Source organism: Pongo pygmaeus, chromosome 8 (assembly GCF_028885625.2).
Source record: "Pongo pygmaeus isolate AG05252 chromosome 8, NHGRI_mPonPyg2-v2.0_pri, whole genome shotgun sequence".
NCBI lineage: Eukaryota > Metazoa > Chordata > Mammalia > Primates > Hominidae > Pongo > Pongo pygmaeus.
In genome coordinates, this window is record NC_072381.2 from 117692205 (window position 1) to 117707583 (window position 15379).

General features: G+C 43.5%; 1 protein-coding gene across 1 annotated transcript in view; it reads right to left on the reverse strand.

Annotated features, from left to right (window-relative positions):
• Positions 1 to 2413: 2413 nt before the first annotated feature.
• LOC129045081 (guanylate cyclase 2G-like) overlaps positions 2414 to 15379 on the reverse strand; it is a 45586-nt gene continuing 32620 nt past the window's right edge. The window contains 5 exon segments of the mRNA XM_054503334.1: positions 2414 to 2526; positions 3583 to 3757; positions 5586 to 5778; positions 6668 to 6808; positions 9260 to 9437. Of these exon segments, the coding sequence (XP_054359309.1) occupies positions 2414 to 2526; positions 3583 to 3757; positions 5586 to 5778; positions 6668 to 6808; positions 9260 to 9437 (800 nt within the window).

The following is a 15379-nucleotide window of genomic DNA, read 5'->3' on the forward strand; positions in this document are numbered from 1 at the left end:
AATGGGATCTAATTAAACTCAAGAGCTTCTGCACAGCAAAAGAAACTACCATCAGAGTGAACAGGCAACCTACAAAATGGGAGAAAATTTTCGCAACCTACTCATCTGACAAAGGGCTAATATCCAGAATCTACAATGAACTCCAACAAATTTACAAGAAAAAAACAAACAACCCCATCCAAAAGTGGGCGAAGGACATGAACAGACACTTCTCAAAAGAAGACATTTATGCAGCCAAAAAACACATGAAAAAATGCTCACCATCACTGGCCATCAGAGAAATGCAAATCAAAACCACAATGAGATACCATCTCACACCAGTTAGAATGGCAATCATTAAAAAGTCAGGAAACAACAGGTGCTGGAGAGGATGTGGAGAAATAGGAACACTTTTACACTGTTGGTGGGACTGTAAACTAGTTCAACCCTTGTGGAAGTCAGTGTGGCGATTCCTCAGAGATATAGAACTAGAAATTCCATTCGACCCAGCCATCCCATTACTGGGTATATACCCAAAGGACTATAAATCATGCTGCTATAAAGACACATGCACACGTATGTTTATTGCGGCATTATTCACAATAGCAAAGACTTGGAACCAACCCAAATGTCCAACAATGATAGACTGGATTAAGAAAATGTGGCACATATACACCATGGAATACTATGCAGCCATAAAAAATGATGAGTTCACGTCCTTTGTAGGGACATGGATGAAATTGGAAATCATCATTCTCAGTAAACTATCGCAAGAACAAAAAACCAAACACCGCATATTCTCACTCATAGGTGGGAATTGAACAATGAGAACACATGGACACAGGAAGGGGAACATCACACTCTGGGGACTGTTGTGGGGTGGGGGGAGGGGGGAGGGATAGCATTGGGAGATATACCTAATGCTAGATGACGAGTTGGTGGGTGCAGCGCACCAGCATGACACATGTATACATATGTAACTTACCTGCACATTGCACACATGTACCATAAAACCTAAAGTATAATAATAATAATAATAATAATAATAAAAGAAAAAAAAAAAAAGAAAGCTGGGCGTGGTAGCTCACGCCTGTAATCCGAGCACTTTGGGAGGCCAAGGTGGGTGGATCATCTGATGTCAGGAGTTCGGGACTAGCCTGGCCAACATGGTGAAACCCCGTCTCTACTAAAAATACAGAAATTATCCAGGTATGGTGGCAGATGCCTGTAACCCCAGCTACTGGGGAGGCTGAACCTGGGAAGCGGAGGTTGCAGTGAGCCGAGAGCACGCCACTGCACTGCAGCCTGCGCAACAAGAGCGAAACTCCATCTCAAAAAAAAAAAAAAAAATTCTTGTTTGAGACTCAGTTAACTTAAACAACGAATGTGTTTTTATATATTGTGGAAAATTTACAATATAAAACAATGTTAATCATCTAAGCCTTTTTGAAACTTACATCACTGAGTAATTCTTTTTTACGTCTCAACTGACAAATGGCATACGAGTGCCTGGCAATGGTAATGCAATAAAATTACTATAAAGCAAAAGAATGTAATATTCCCCAGAGGTCCTGGCTATAGATTTCTTCTGTAACACCAAGAATATACTCTACCTCGGAGAAGGGCAGATTATCACCTATGGGCCAAATCCAGTCCATTACTTGTGTTTGCAAATAAAGTTTTATTGGAACATGGCCATGCCTGTTAATTGACATATTGTCTACTGCTGCTTTTGAGCTACAACAGCAGTTAAGTAGTTGCAACAAAGACTCTATGGCCCCTGAAGCCTGAAATATTTACTGTATGGCCCTGTATAGAAAAGGTTTTCCGGGCCAGGCACAGTGGTTCACGCCAGCTAATCCCAGCACTTTGGGAGGCCGAAGTGGGTGGATCGCTTGAGGTCAGGAGTTCAAGACCAGCCTGACCAACATGGCGAAACCCAGTCTCTACTAAACACACACACACACACACACACACACACACAAATTAGCCGGGTGTGATGGCGCATGCCTATAATCCCAGCTACTCAGAAGGGATACTCCTGAGGCAGGAGAATCGCTTGAACCCAGGAGGCAGAGGTCACAATGAACTAAGATCACACCACTGCACTGCAGCCTGGGTGACACAGTGAGACTCCATCTCAAAAAAAGAAAAAGTTTTCCAACTCCTTCTCATAAGTGATTATATGTGCGTGTGATTGCTTAAAATGGAAAGTCAAAAAAAAAAGGAGGCTATGTGTATTTGCATGGTTCTAAAAGAGCACAGTACAAAACCCTGTCTATAAAGCATGTGATCGGTGTTGCCTGAAGTGGATAATGATCTTATCCTCCAGATGGAAAACAGTAGGCAAAAAGCAATGCATCTTCTAAAAGTATCCCCTGGTTAAATCTAGGGGCCTGGAGGGAGATAACAACATTGTGTTTACAAAGTGTTGTCAGTGATACCCACGTGAACTGCTGCTCTCCATTCTGGATGCCATGTTCACAGTGTCTCCAAACAGACAGTATCTGGACATGGTGATCCCCAGCACACCAGCCACCACAGGACCTAAAGAGTGAAGAACCAAAGGCCATAACTGCTCTGCATTGCCCGAGGCTGGACTCTACGATGCGCATCAAATGAACAAATGTAGTGATGCACTCTCTTGGGGCAAAGTTTGGCAATAGGTTTTAGGGTTTACAGAAAGGAAACCCACAGAACCCACAAACTCCTGCCGGAAAGCGACATCATCATTAAATGACGGTGTCACTCATGAACTAGAGCTGTGAACAATGCCAATAGTGGTACAGACGTGGGAGCAATTCATTCTGACCGAGGATCAGGTTTTATCTTTGTTGAGCCTTGGAAGATAGGTAGCCTAACTGGCTACAGAATTTGCTGGAACAGGTGCAGAGTGAAAACACAGGACACTTTGTACAAAAATGACTAAGAATTTCCAGACAGTGACAGAAGAGTGTGAAACCAAGCATGGACCACTTCTGCGCAGATCACATGCCCATGAGTTGGCAAACACAGAGCACATCAAAGGGCATTTGACGCTGAGGCATGGACGAAAAGTAGCCCTATAGAATCCATCCTGGGTTTTGGTCTCTTCCTTTTTTTTTTGACAGAGTTTCGCTTCATTGCCCAGGCTGGAGTGCAGTGGCACAATGTCAGCTCACTGCAACCTCTGCCTCCCAGGTTCAAGCAATTCTCACGCTTCAGCCTCCTGAGTAGCTGAGATTACAGGTGCCTGCCACCACACCTGGCTGGTTTTCTGTATTTTAGTACAGACAGGGTTTCACCATGTTGCCCAGGTTGGTCTCAAACTCCTGAGCTCAGGCAATCCACCCATCTCGGCCTCCCAAACTGCTAGGCTTACAGGCATGAGCCACTGCACCCAGTCCTTATTTTTGGTTGAATACATTGAAGCCATTGTGTGTCCTTGTTGTTACCAAGCAACCTAGCTAAACAGAAACACACATGCAGAGACAATTCAATCTTTTATTTTCCCTAAAGATGTTACTGTTCAATGTCCAGGTTCCTAAAAGCCTTGGACCTAGGAGTGGAACCCAGAACTACCTGCTGCCATCCCTGGACCATCAGGCCATCAGTTTTGTCTACCTGTGTGGAGGCCAATCCAAAGCTGGAGCTTCTCCTGGTGCATGTGCCCAATTTGGAAGCAGATGGTGGCACTGAGGAAGTGCAGGGACATGGTGGCAATCTCAGCCACATGCTGGCTTCCATTGCGGATAGGGAGTCCACTAGTCACCATGTATGCATCTCCAATGGTCTCAACCTGAAAACAAAGTGACAGAGTGACCTTTGTTTTCCATGAGGGAGGCCAAGGGTGGGGGTGGGGTCAGAGATTAAGGCCCTTCCTTTGTCCCCAACCTTGAGGCCCCATGTTTGGATGCGTCACACTCCCTGACCTCCACCCCATGCAACTTCCAGCATTTCTTCAGTTCCTGCCCTTGTCATGGCTCTTCCACGAAGGCCCCTCACCCTCCTTCCCCGAGCCTCCCTCCCCACAGTCACTCTTTCCTCCTCTGAAATCCGATAGTAGCAGTGACTATATTTCCCCAGCTGAAATTCAGAACCAGTGAGACAGGGAGCAGAGAGAGTCAACCTTGAAGCGTGAGGTGGATCCGTCAAGCAGAGACCATCTCACCCAACCTGAAATGTCCATGCCCCGCACAAGGGCTCTTAGGACATTTATACACGGGTATGCATTACACATTACACAAAATGTATTCATTCGTATATATATATATATATATATATAAAATGTATGTATCTGCCTGTCTGTCCTCTTCCCCCTCCATCCTCCTAATAAAATCAGCTTTCAGATGTGTCATTCACAATAGAGAAATAAATGACAAGTAGAAGCTTAAAGTTACAGCCCTTTCCAGATACATTTGCATTTTAGCAGAATCCAAAGATGATGTGGTAAAGGCTGAATTTCAGGCATTAGCCAGACGGTAAGAACACCTCTGTCCTGGTGACCCTGAAATTACGCAAAGTCAACTAGTTGACAAGCCTCACCTGCTTCAGGGTTTCCTCTCCCTACCGTGATAATGTCCTTTAGAAATACAAACTAAGTTTTAATATGAGCTCAAGCAAAACACAACTGAGAAGGTAATACTAAGAGGAAAATCCCAGAAGATGTCCTCCTAAGCAGGGCAGGTTCTGGTTTTCTTGGGTGTGTGTGATCTGCTCTTAAAGGTTATCTATACCATCCTTTCTTTCACCCTTGAACAGAGACATCATTTGTGGGGAACACTGCGAGATAAACATTGAAGACGTGTCACTGTGTCACTGAGATATGTGATATGACCACACTGTCCCCCAAATCTCGCTGTCCCCAGGTCCACAGGCAGAGACAGGGCCCTGGGATTGTGGTCAGTGCTGGTGCGCTTGTGGCTACCCACCAGGCATGTATGAGCACAGGCAAACGGTACTATCCCTGGAGTCATGATCTGATCTCTTCTAAAGAGTCAGAACACACAGAAAGCAGCCCTCATCAGCACCACCACCCGGCAGTCATGAAGAGCCAAAACATTTCTGTATTCCACATCAAAAATGGTGTTCACTCTAGGTGACCATGTCCTTCTATCTCCCAGAGCAGCAACCAGCAGGGAATTGTTGCTGCCCCCCTTTTAGCCACAAGTCTGATAGTCTAAAATTGGGAGTCTTTCTTCACTCTTAATTGCTAAGGATCAGGACAACAGAGGTGAGACCCACACAAGATCCAAGGACAACCTTTGAAGGACAGTAAACAGGAGCCTCTCTGCCTCTGAAGGGAATGTATTTAGGAAAGACGGGAAGGAATTAGCCAGTGGAAGGTCAATGCCTCTTTTTAAAAAGTGTTTACTGTGAGATAAAATAATGGAAGGAAACAGGAAACTGGTGATTTTTGACAAGCACATACATCTGTGACTAATCAAGACCTCTTCCAAGAAAACAAACAGAAATAAAATATGGAGTTTCTGCCGCCATGAAGTGACATAGACTGAAATGGAGCTTCCTCCTGGCTGATGTCTGGAATCAGTTCCATTCTCCATCATGCCCCGGAGACAGCCCGCAAGGAGCACGTGTGATCGCACAGTCAGGATGAGGCATCTCACCTTATAAACATCATAAGTTGTGATGATGTGATCAGATAAACTGTACAGGTCATTGAGGAGCTTGACGACTTGCAAAGGGGAGCTGAGAGAACACAGCTTTGTGAATCCAACAATGTCAGATAAAAAGATTGTCACAGACTCGAAATGTTCTGGTTCCACGGACCTTCCGGCTAGGAGTTGTTCTCCAATGAAGCTGAAACCAGAGAAACGGATCATTTTTGAATGGGATCTTATTCATCTCATCTCTTACAGACTCCTGCAAAGTTGTCCTCATTGGTCCTTTTGCTTCAATGGCTAAGTTTTTGGTTAACAAAATTCATTTTCTAGAGGAATTCTTTTAACATCCACTTCTCCAGTTGCATTCTCTCTAAAGAGATATTTTAATTGATGTGTATAAATTGTGGGGGAGTAGGAGAGAGGGTCACATAATTTCTTCACAAAAAGGATTTTCTTTATGTATATTGGTTATAGAGTTAGGGTGTAAAGACTCTGCAGTTGTGGAAGGGAATATAATCATTCACCAATCCATAAATCAATTTCATTTCAGTCAACCAATCTCATTAAAAATCCTTGTCCCTGCTTCTTTGGTCTAGACATGCAAGAAGCGCACGGGAATTTTAACAGCAAATACTTCTGCCAAGTGTTGAGAGAGTGAACATATAGAAACAGAACCAAACATGGAGCAATATTTGAATGTGAAGCCACAGGTACATATTAAACTGTGTGGAGGTTTTGGACCTACAATCAAATACAGGGCAGGTAGCAATTAGTCGGACTCGTGAAACGAGGGCGCCATCTAGTGGCTACTCTCCTGTTGCTGCATCCACCACTCTCCCGTTACTGCATCCACCACCCTCCACGTAAAAGACCGACTACAGCCTCTATTTCTACGGATTCAGGAGACTTTGCCTCTATCTCCCTTTACAGGTGTACCAAACCGCACAAAAAAAAAAAAAAAATGCCTGACCCCTTTTAGAAGAACCCGACATTCTCTTAGAAAAACAGTCATGGAAATAATCCCCCCTATGTGGGGCTGCTAGATGGTGATGCCGCAGCTTCCAGGCCCCAGTGCTTCCGAATACCTGGGCGCTATGGTGGACAGAAGCTTCTCCACCTTCCTCTTCTCTGCAGTCAGCTGGCTGGTCCTCTCTTGCACCACTTCCTCCAGGTGATTGGCATAGACTTCCAGCTTGCTCATCATACTGGCCAGTATGCTCACACGGCTTTAAAAGAAACCAGACATTGATGTTTTCTCCCAAGACCCTTAGGGCCTCAGTGGAACAGAGCTTACAACTACACATTCCAGGAAAATATTTCTTGCCTTTCAGGTGTCCTAGTTAAGGGTTGCCAACGGACATCGGGGAAGTGACAATGGCATTGCAGCCGCGTGACAGGACAGAACCTGCCTTTCATCAGCCCTCTAAGCTGCCTCCTTCATTTCTCTGAGCCTCGCTTTACTTATTTGGAAAATGAAGATAATCACGCGTATCTCATGTACGTACAATCACATTGTTGTTCTGAGGATGTAGGGAGATAACATGCATAAAGTGTCTAGGGTCACGTCTAGGGCCACAGGCACTCAACAAATAGTGGCCTTCAATGGCCTGTTCCCCACCTCCCAACAGACATTGAGAATGCAGATTTCGGGATGGGTCGTTCTTTTCAGACGGTCTAATGTAAGGGGCACTTCTAGATTCTATTAGTCCTTTGTTTTTGAAGGGTCTTCAGAGAACTCATTTAAATTCCTCATCTTCAGATGAGGAGCCCTAGACTCACATAGGAAAACAGATTTGTCATAACATTGAGGTCAATATTTTCTAAGTAAAAAATATGGGGATGTATTTAAGCTTACTTAAGATGTACCTTTAGGTTAATTACCTTGATTTAATCATTCCACACAGTATACGTATTCCGAAACATCACATGGTATACCATAAATATAAACGTTTCACTTGTTAATTTTATCTTTTTTTTTTAATTTTATTTTATCTTACATTTTTGAGATGGCGTCTTGCTCTGTCACCCAGGCTGGAGTACAGTGCTGCGATCTCAGCTCACAGCAACCTCCACCTCCCAGGTTCAAGCGATTCTCCTGTCTCAGCCTCCTGAGTAGCTGGGGTTATAAGTGTGTGCCATCACGCCCAGCTAATTTTTGTATTTTTAGTAGAGACAGGGTTTCACCATGTTGGTCAGTCTGGGCTCAATCTCCTGACCTCAGGTGATCCACCCGCCATGGCCTCCCAAAGTGCTGGGATTATAGGCTTGAGCCACCACACCCAGCCTCATTTGTTAGTTTTAAAAATCATTTAAAAATAATTTTTAAAATTTAAAAACTATTACGAGCTTGGAAATGCAGAACACAGGGCTATTGTGTTAAGAATGCATAGCTGAGGCCAGATGCGGTGGCTCATGCCTATAATCCCAGCACTTTGGGAGCCCAAGGCAGGCAGATCACCTGAGGTCAGGAGTCTGAGACCAGACTGGCCAACATAGCAAAACCCTGTCTCTACTCAAAATACAAAAATTAGCCAGGCATGGTGACACACACCTGCAGTCCTAGCTACTCAGGAGGCTGAGGCATGAGAATCACTTGAAGCCAGGAGGCAGAAATTGCAGTGAGCCAAGATCATGCCACTGCACTCCAGCTTGTGCAACAGAGCGAGACCCTGACCCCAAAAAATGTTTTGTTTTTTTTTTTTAAATAATGCATAGCTGAAGGTCCAAATTAAGAGTAGACGCCTGACTCCTAGCCTGGGGCTCTTTCTACCAACTCAAGCTACCTCTAACATGGGCATGTCTTCCTAAATTCATGTACTAAAAGATGATACAATTATCTGGTGTAAAGGAAGCTACTATTGAGAAAGTTGTTGGAGAGGCATGCATAATTTAAGTCATAACCTACTCTACGGGTGGTGAGTAATTTTTATCCCACAGTCCAGTCCAAATTGATTAGCCTAACCCTTGGAATGCTGATTTTAAAAAGACTCTGAAGCCATGTCAAAACTCCCTGGAAACAAGTGCCTTAATTGATTAGTGACATCTGAGATAGACAAAGAAGGCAGTAGAATTATTAATATCTGATCCATTTTTGTGGCATTTATGAAATAAAGGGAAAATTTCTCACTCCACTGTAACCAGCATGTAGTACAGTGTTTTGTGTATGGTAAGCACTGAGTGAGTGTATGAGGAAGGAAGAAAGGAAGAAAGGAAGGAAGGAAGAAAGGAAGAAAGGAAGGAAGGAAGGGAGGAAAGGAGGGAGGGAGGAAGGAAGGGAATGAGTCACATAGAACCAATCACAGCCATATAGATTTTTGTTTTGTTTTGTGTTTTAGAAACAGGGTCTCGTTCTGTCACCCAGGCTGGAGTACAGTGGCACAATCATAGCTCACTGCAGCCTTGACCTCCAGGGCTCAAGCAATTCTCAGCCCCCTAAGAAACTCAAACTTCAGGCTCATACCACCACACCTGGCAATTTTTTATTTTATTTTATTTTTTATAGATACAGAATCTCACCATGTTGCCCAGGCTGGTCTTGAACACCTGGCCTCAAGGGATCCTCCTGCCTTAGCCTCCTAAAGCACTGGGATTACGTGCATGAGCCACCATACCTGGCAGCTCTAAAATCCTCATGGTTAACTGAGTGAGAGCAAATATCTGTTGCACATCTAACTCACCCTCTGGGACTGGCCTCTCGTAAAGTTTTCTTGATGGAAGAGAAACTGGGTCTTTTCTCCAGAGATTCATCCCAACATGCCCTCACCATGGCCACGAACTTTTCATCGCCCTTCTCCTCGGGCAGGGAAGGTTGCAGTGGGACAGCTGCTGCAGGGTCTTTCATTCGGTTGATGATTTCTGAAATTCATGTTGGGTTTAGATAGCCAAACATCAGAACTTTGTGCCACTTACTACACTTAATTTTCAATAGTAATTGTGCTCTTATATTTGTAAACTGAGTTTTTAAACAAATAGAACAGATTAGAATTCCAAAGTAATCTGGATATTTTAATAGGAATATTCTGAGAATCTGCCTGGAAAATGAACAATTCTAATGAAAAACATATAAACAAACACCCTCCTAATTAATTTGCTTTCAAATCAAGATTTTTAAAAATAGAACTCTGCTTGAGGAGCAGCATATCTCTATATGATTTCAGAATGTACAGGCATTTCGTGCTGGAAACCCCCAAAGCGTGCTTCATGCAATTTTGTTAAATTTTCTGTCATATGTTGCAGAAATGCTATTTTAACAGATGATAAATGTTACCATCATGTCCTGCCTCTCTGTCCGATTTTGTAAACCTAATTTTTCCCACCTTCTTCACTGGCTCCTACTGACATTTATGAAACATTCTGCTTAACCAGATGTTGTCGAGAAAATAATATTTTGAGAACAATGTATACACGTTTTGGCATAAAAATAAAAATACTGTGTGTGCAACAACATGGATAAGTCTTACGTGCATTATTACTAAGTTAGAGAAACCAGTCAGAAAAGGCTGTGTACTGTATGATTCTATTTACATGCCCCCCAGAAGCAACAACACGCCAGCAGCAGTGGGGCAGTGGGCATATCTAGCATTTCTTCCTTTCTTTTTTCTTTTCTTTTTTTTTTTTTGAGATAGACTCTGGTCCTATTGCCCAGGCTGGAGTGCAGTGGCATGATCTCCGCTCACTGCAACCTCCGCCTCCTGGGTTCAAGCGATTCTCCTGCCTTAGGCTCCCCAGTAGCTGGGACTACAGGCATGCGCCACCACGCCCAGCTAATTTTTGTACTTTTAGTAGAGATGGGGTTTCACCATGTTGGCCAGGATGGTCTCGATCTCTTGACCTCGTTATCCGCTCACTTTCTAATACCTTTCTCCAACAAAAGAAGTCATGCCTTCTTGGAGAATTGACTGCATCTAGCACTGGGGCAGGAGATACGCAAAATGAGACTTTCTTGTTTTCCCAGAAATTAAGGAAATACACATTCTAGAAAAGACAAAATTTTAGAGACAGAAAACAGATCAGTGTTTTCCAAGAGTTTGGGGAGCAGAGAGCGTTGACTAGGTGAAGTGCAGGGGATAATTTTAGGATGAGGAAACTTTTCTGTAGGATACTATAGTGGTGGATAGATGACACTATGTATTTGCCAAAACCCATAGAGCTTTATAGCACAAAAGTAAGCCATAAGGAAAGCAAACTTTAAAAAATACCAATTGGGAAATTAGGCAACCCCAAGATAAAATGCAAACAGCGATAAAATAATCTAACAGTGTTACAAATATATAGCATAACCTTACAGAATGGGATGAGTGAGAAAGAATGCTGACCTACATCGCTTGTGAAATGACTAGAAACTTTAAGGCTAAAGACAAAAGGAACTATTCATAATCATCGTACTCTAGTTGGTAAAACTGTTTCTCATGGGGATGCAGATTAACAAGTCTAAAATCACTGAACACACACACAGGGATTGAACAAAGTACATGGATGGTGGATGGTGGGAGCCAGTATCTCAATGTTGGAATTTACAGAAAAGTAATTGGGAAGACTGCAGTGAACCATGATGGTGATGAGTTAGATTTGGAGAAGTCAATGGGAACTCATGTTTAGTTTAATGTAGATGCAGATATATGTGTATGGGTGCATGTGTAGTTATAGAGATATGTATACATACAGGTTAGTACACACATGCATTTCCCTACTCTGTCCACTGAGAGGGCCCATAAGCAACAACACTCCGGTAGCAGTGAGCGTATCTACTGTCAGCTCTAACTTTCTAATACCTTTCTCTAACAAAAGCAGCCAGGGCTTGTTGGAGAGAATTGGTTGCTTCTAGCACTGGTGCAGGGATGTGCAAAATGAGACTTTCTTCTCTTACCAGAAAGCAAGGAAATACGCAGAAACAAGACAAGACACCACAGCGATGGCTACATGTCAAAGAGACACAGAAGCCGCCTGAAACTGAATGGCCCAAACTGGAACAATTTAAGCCACAAAATAAATAAAGTGATATTCAGTTATAACTCAAAGTATAAAATAAATATCCATGAGTCCATACTGACATAAGTACTTGGAGAAATAAATGAATGGGCAGAGTAGACAAATCTCCCACAGAGAAGAATTCCAAGTATTCCCTCCTCAAAAAGGTGGAACCTAACTCCCCACTCTTTTTTTTCTTTCTCTCTCTCTTTTTTTTTTTTTTTTTTTTTTTTTTTTAGACAGGGTCTCTGTTGCCCAGGCTGGAGTGCAGTGGCAGGATCTTTACTCCACCTCCCAGGCTCAAGCAATCCTCACACCTCAGCTTCCAGAGTAGCTGGGACGCTACCATGTCCAGGTAATTTTTGTATTTTTGTAAAGACTGGATCTCCCTATGTGCCCAGGTTGGTCTCAAACTCCTGGGCTCAAGCAATCCGCCCTCCTCGGCCTCCCACAATGTGGGGATTACAGGCGTGAGCCACTGCGCCCAGCCCAACTCCTCACTCATAAGTGTGGGTTTCACATAGAGATTTCTCTCCTTAGACTAAGTATGGAAGGGAGAAATCAGAGTAACTTTATGGTGGAGAAATTGACAAACACTTCCCTAGCCAAGTGATCAAGGTCAACATCAACAGCAATAATCAATGAAAAGGACAATTTACTTGTGCAGTCATCCTTCAAAACACATATACGCAAAACCGTGAGAAAAGAAAAACAAATCAGACAAATTCCATATGAAAGAACTTCTACAAAGTATCTGACCAGTACTCCTCTAAAGTGTCAAGGTCATTGAAAATAAAGTCTGAGAAATTTTCCCAGAGAAGCTTAAGGAGACATGACAACCAAATATAATGTGGTACCCTGGATGGGGTTCAGAGACAGGACAAAGGACATTAGGTAAGAACTAGGAAATCTGAATAATATATGGCTGTTAGTTTAATATAATAAAAAAATACAGGTTACAAAACTGTGCATAAAATGTCATCTTGTTTAAGTGTACATGTTTAATGCCTAAAAGTATTCTGAAAGTATGTGCATTAAAAAGCACTCTAGGAGGCACGGTGGCTCATGCCTGTAATCCCAGCACTTTAGGAGCCCAAGGTGGGCGAATCACTTGAGGTCAAGAGTTCAACACCAGCCTGGCCAACATGGCGAAACCCTCTCTCTACTGAAAATACAAAAATTAGCCAGGCATGGTGGTGGATGCCTGTAGTCCTAGCTACTCAGGAGGCCAAGGCAGAAGTGCTTGAAGCCGGGAGGTAGAGGCTGCAGTGAGCCGAGATCACGCCATCACACTCCAGCCTGGGCGACAGAGAGAGATTCCATCTCAAAAAAAAAAAGTACTCTGGAAAATTGTGTTTTACTTCCCAAATGAAGTACAATTTGAGACATGAGACAGCAATGGCTTCAAAAGCAGTGACTGAATTACTATGGCATCTTCTGCTTTCTGTGTTTAGCTCTAAGAAATGCATGAAAGAATCAGAAAAATGATATAGGACTTCGAGAGCAAATTCGGACCCATGGGTCTGCACTTCAGAGAATATGTGTGAATTACCTAGTAACTTCTAACCAGCTGTTTCCATCCTATAATCTTTAACCGTCTACTAGACATGTTAGCACTGTTGCTCATTTGCTTTGGCAATGTGCATCAGAATCGCTGGGGAGCTTGCTGAAACACAGATTTCTGGACCAATTCCTCCACAGTTTCCAATGAAGCAGGTCAGGAGTGGGGCCTGAAAATGTGCATTTCTGACACGTTTCCAGCTGATGCTGATACTGCTGGTCCAAGGACCACAAGGACCAAGGCCAGTGCTTCTCAAGCTGTGGCTTTATCAGCATCACCCGGGAGGGTGATGGAAATGCACATTCTCAGGCCTCACCCCAGACCTACTGAGTCAGAAACCTCAGAGTGGAACCCAACAATGTTGTGTTTTAATTGCCTCCCGGTGATTCTGATGCCTACCAAAGTTTGAGAACCATGGGTCTTGCGTGCCCAGAGAATCAATAGCTACTCAGTTCCCAGTACAAGCTTTGTTTGTAGGAAAGTGTCAGAAGTTAATTGAAGAATTGTTTGCCCATAAATTAGGTATACACTGTACTCTTCCTGGTTGCAGTCCTGTGGATACACAGTCCCATGTAGCCAGCTCTCAGTTAATTTTGTGAGCTCAGCAACGAAGGGGAAATACATTGATTGTCCACAGTATCTTCCCTTACAGACCCCAACTGGCAAAACCTAGGTGGTGATGGGGCTGAGGGACTGTGGGTGGGCTCCTGCCTGGGCTCAGTCTTGGAATATTTGTGTGTGTGCTTGATGCCAAAGTCAGATGCACTTGGATTTTGAGTTACCCTTTTTGGATTAATCTCACCTCTGCTTTATTTAGCCAGAAATTAGAAACTGGAATCTCGTCTAAAAGCAATTGCATATCCTCACAACGGGCTCCTGACTCAAAAAGTCTCCAGGTAATAGATAATGATCTAACACTGAGGCTTGAGACAGACCACTGAGGATAGGCTACAAATGGTAGGCAAAGCAAGAAAAAAAAATCAAGAAAGTGGGCTGAGTTTACTTAGAAACTCACACTTAAGTGTGTACACACTCACACTGGTATCCTCTCTCCAAGCAGCCTGAGCTGCTACATATTACAATCACCCCGGGAGCTTTGAAACCCTGACACTGAGGCAGCACCCCGAACCAATGATATCAGAATCTCGGGCTGAGATCCAGGCATCAGCCATTAAGAGAAAACCCAGCAAAAAAAAAAAAAAAAAAAAAAAAAAGGCCCGACAATATCCTTTGTAAGTGGACAACTGAACAGCATTTATCATGGATTTTGAATATATTTAAAATATATTTATCTCCTCAATTTCATGGCTAGAAATCTAGCCTGAAGAAACATTCACCATGTGTACAAAGATATAGAGCTGCTCATTGCAGCAATTTCCAAAATGTGTATCAAGGTACCATTTATGGCATATTCTCACAGTGAAAAATTTTGTAGCCCTTAAGAAAGAATGGGGCAAATTTGTACATAGGAATATGAGGCGAGAGGTGTCTGGGCAGAGGGAACAGTACACACAAAGGGTCTGGGGTAGAAATGTGTCTAGAGTGGTAGAAACATTTCTACAACTCCAAAGTAAACCCCTTGCTCATTAAGCAGTTTCTCCCTGTTCTCCTGACCCCCAACCCCTGGTAACCACCACCAACCTGCATTCTGTGTCTATGGATTTGTCTATGTTGGAGATGCATGAAGGTGGCCAGTGTGACTGAAAGGAATGAGCCATAAGAGATGACAGTAGGAAGGTGCAGTGGGCTGAACTGTGGTTCCTAAAGGGAAATGTCCAAATCCTAATCCCCAGAATCTACAAATGTTTCCTTATTTGGGAAAGGGGATATAAACCAAATATGCAAATAGAATTAAGTTTAGGATCTCAGGTTGAGGAGGTCATCTTGGATTATAGGGGTAGGCCCCAAATCCAATGACAAATGTCCTCATAAGTGGCACAGCCAGGATAAGTACACAGAGGAGGAGGCAATGTGAAGACGGAGCCAGAGGTTGAGGCCATGTGGCCACAAACCCAGGAATGCTGGGGCAGCCACCAGCAGCTGGAAAAGGCAGAGAATGGAAACTTCCCTAGAGCTTCTGGAGGGAGCAGAGCCTTGACAACGCCTTGACTTTAGACATCTGGCCTCTAGAACTGCCAGGGAATAAACATCGGTGTTTCAAGCCACCAAGCTTGTGGTCACTGTTATGGCCCCCTAGGAAACTAATCCACAAGGCCACAGAGGTTACAGGGCTTCGAGGCCTCCGGTGGTCTTGTAGGCCATGAGGAGG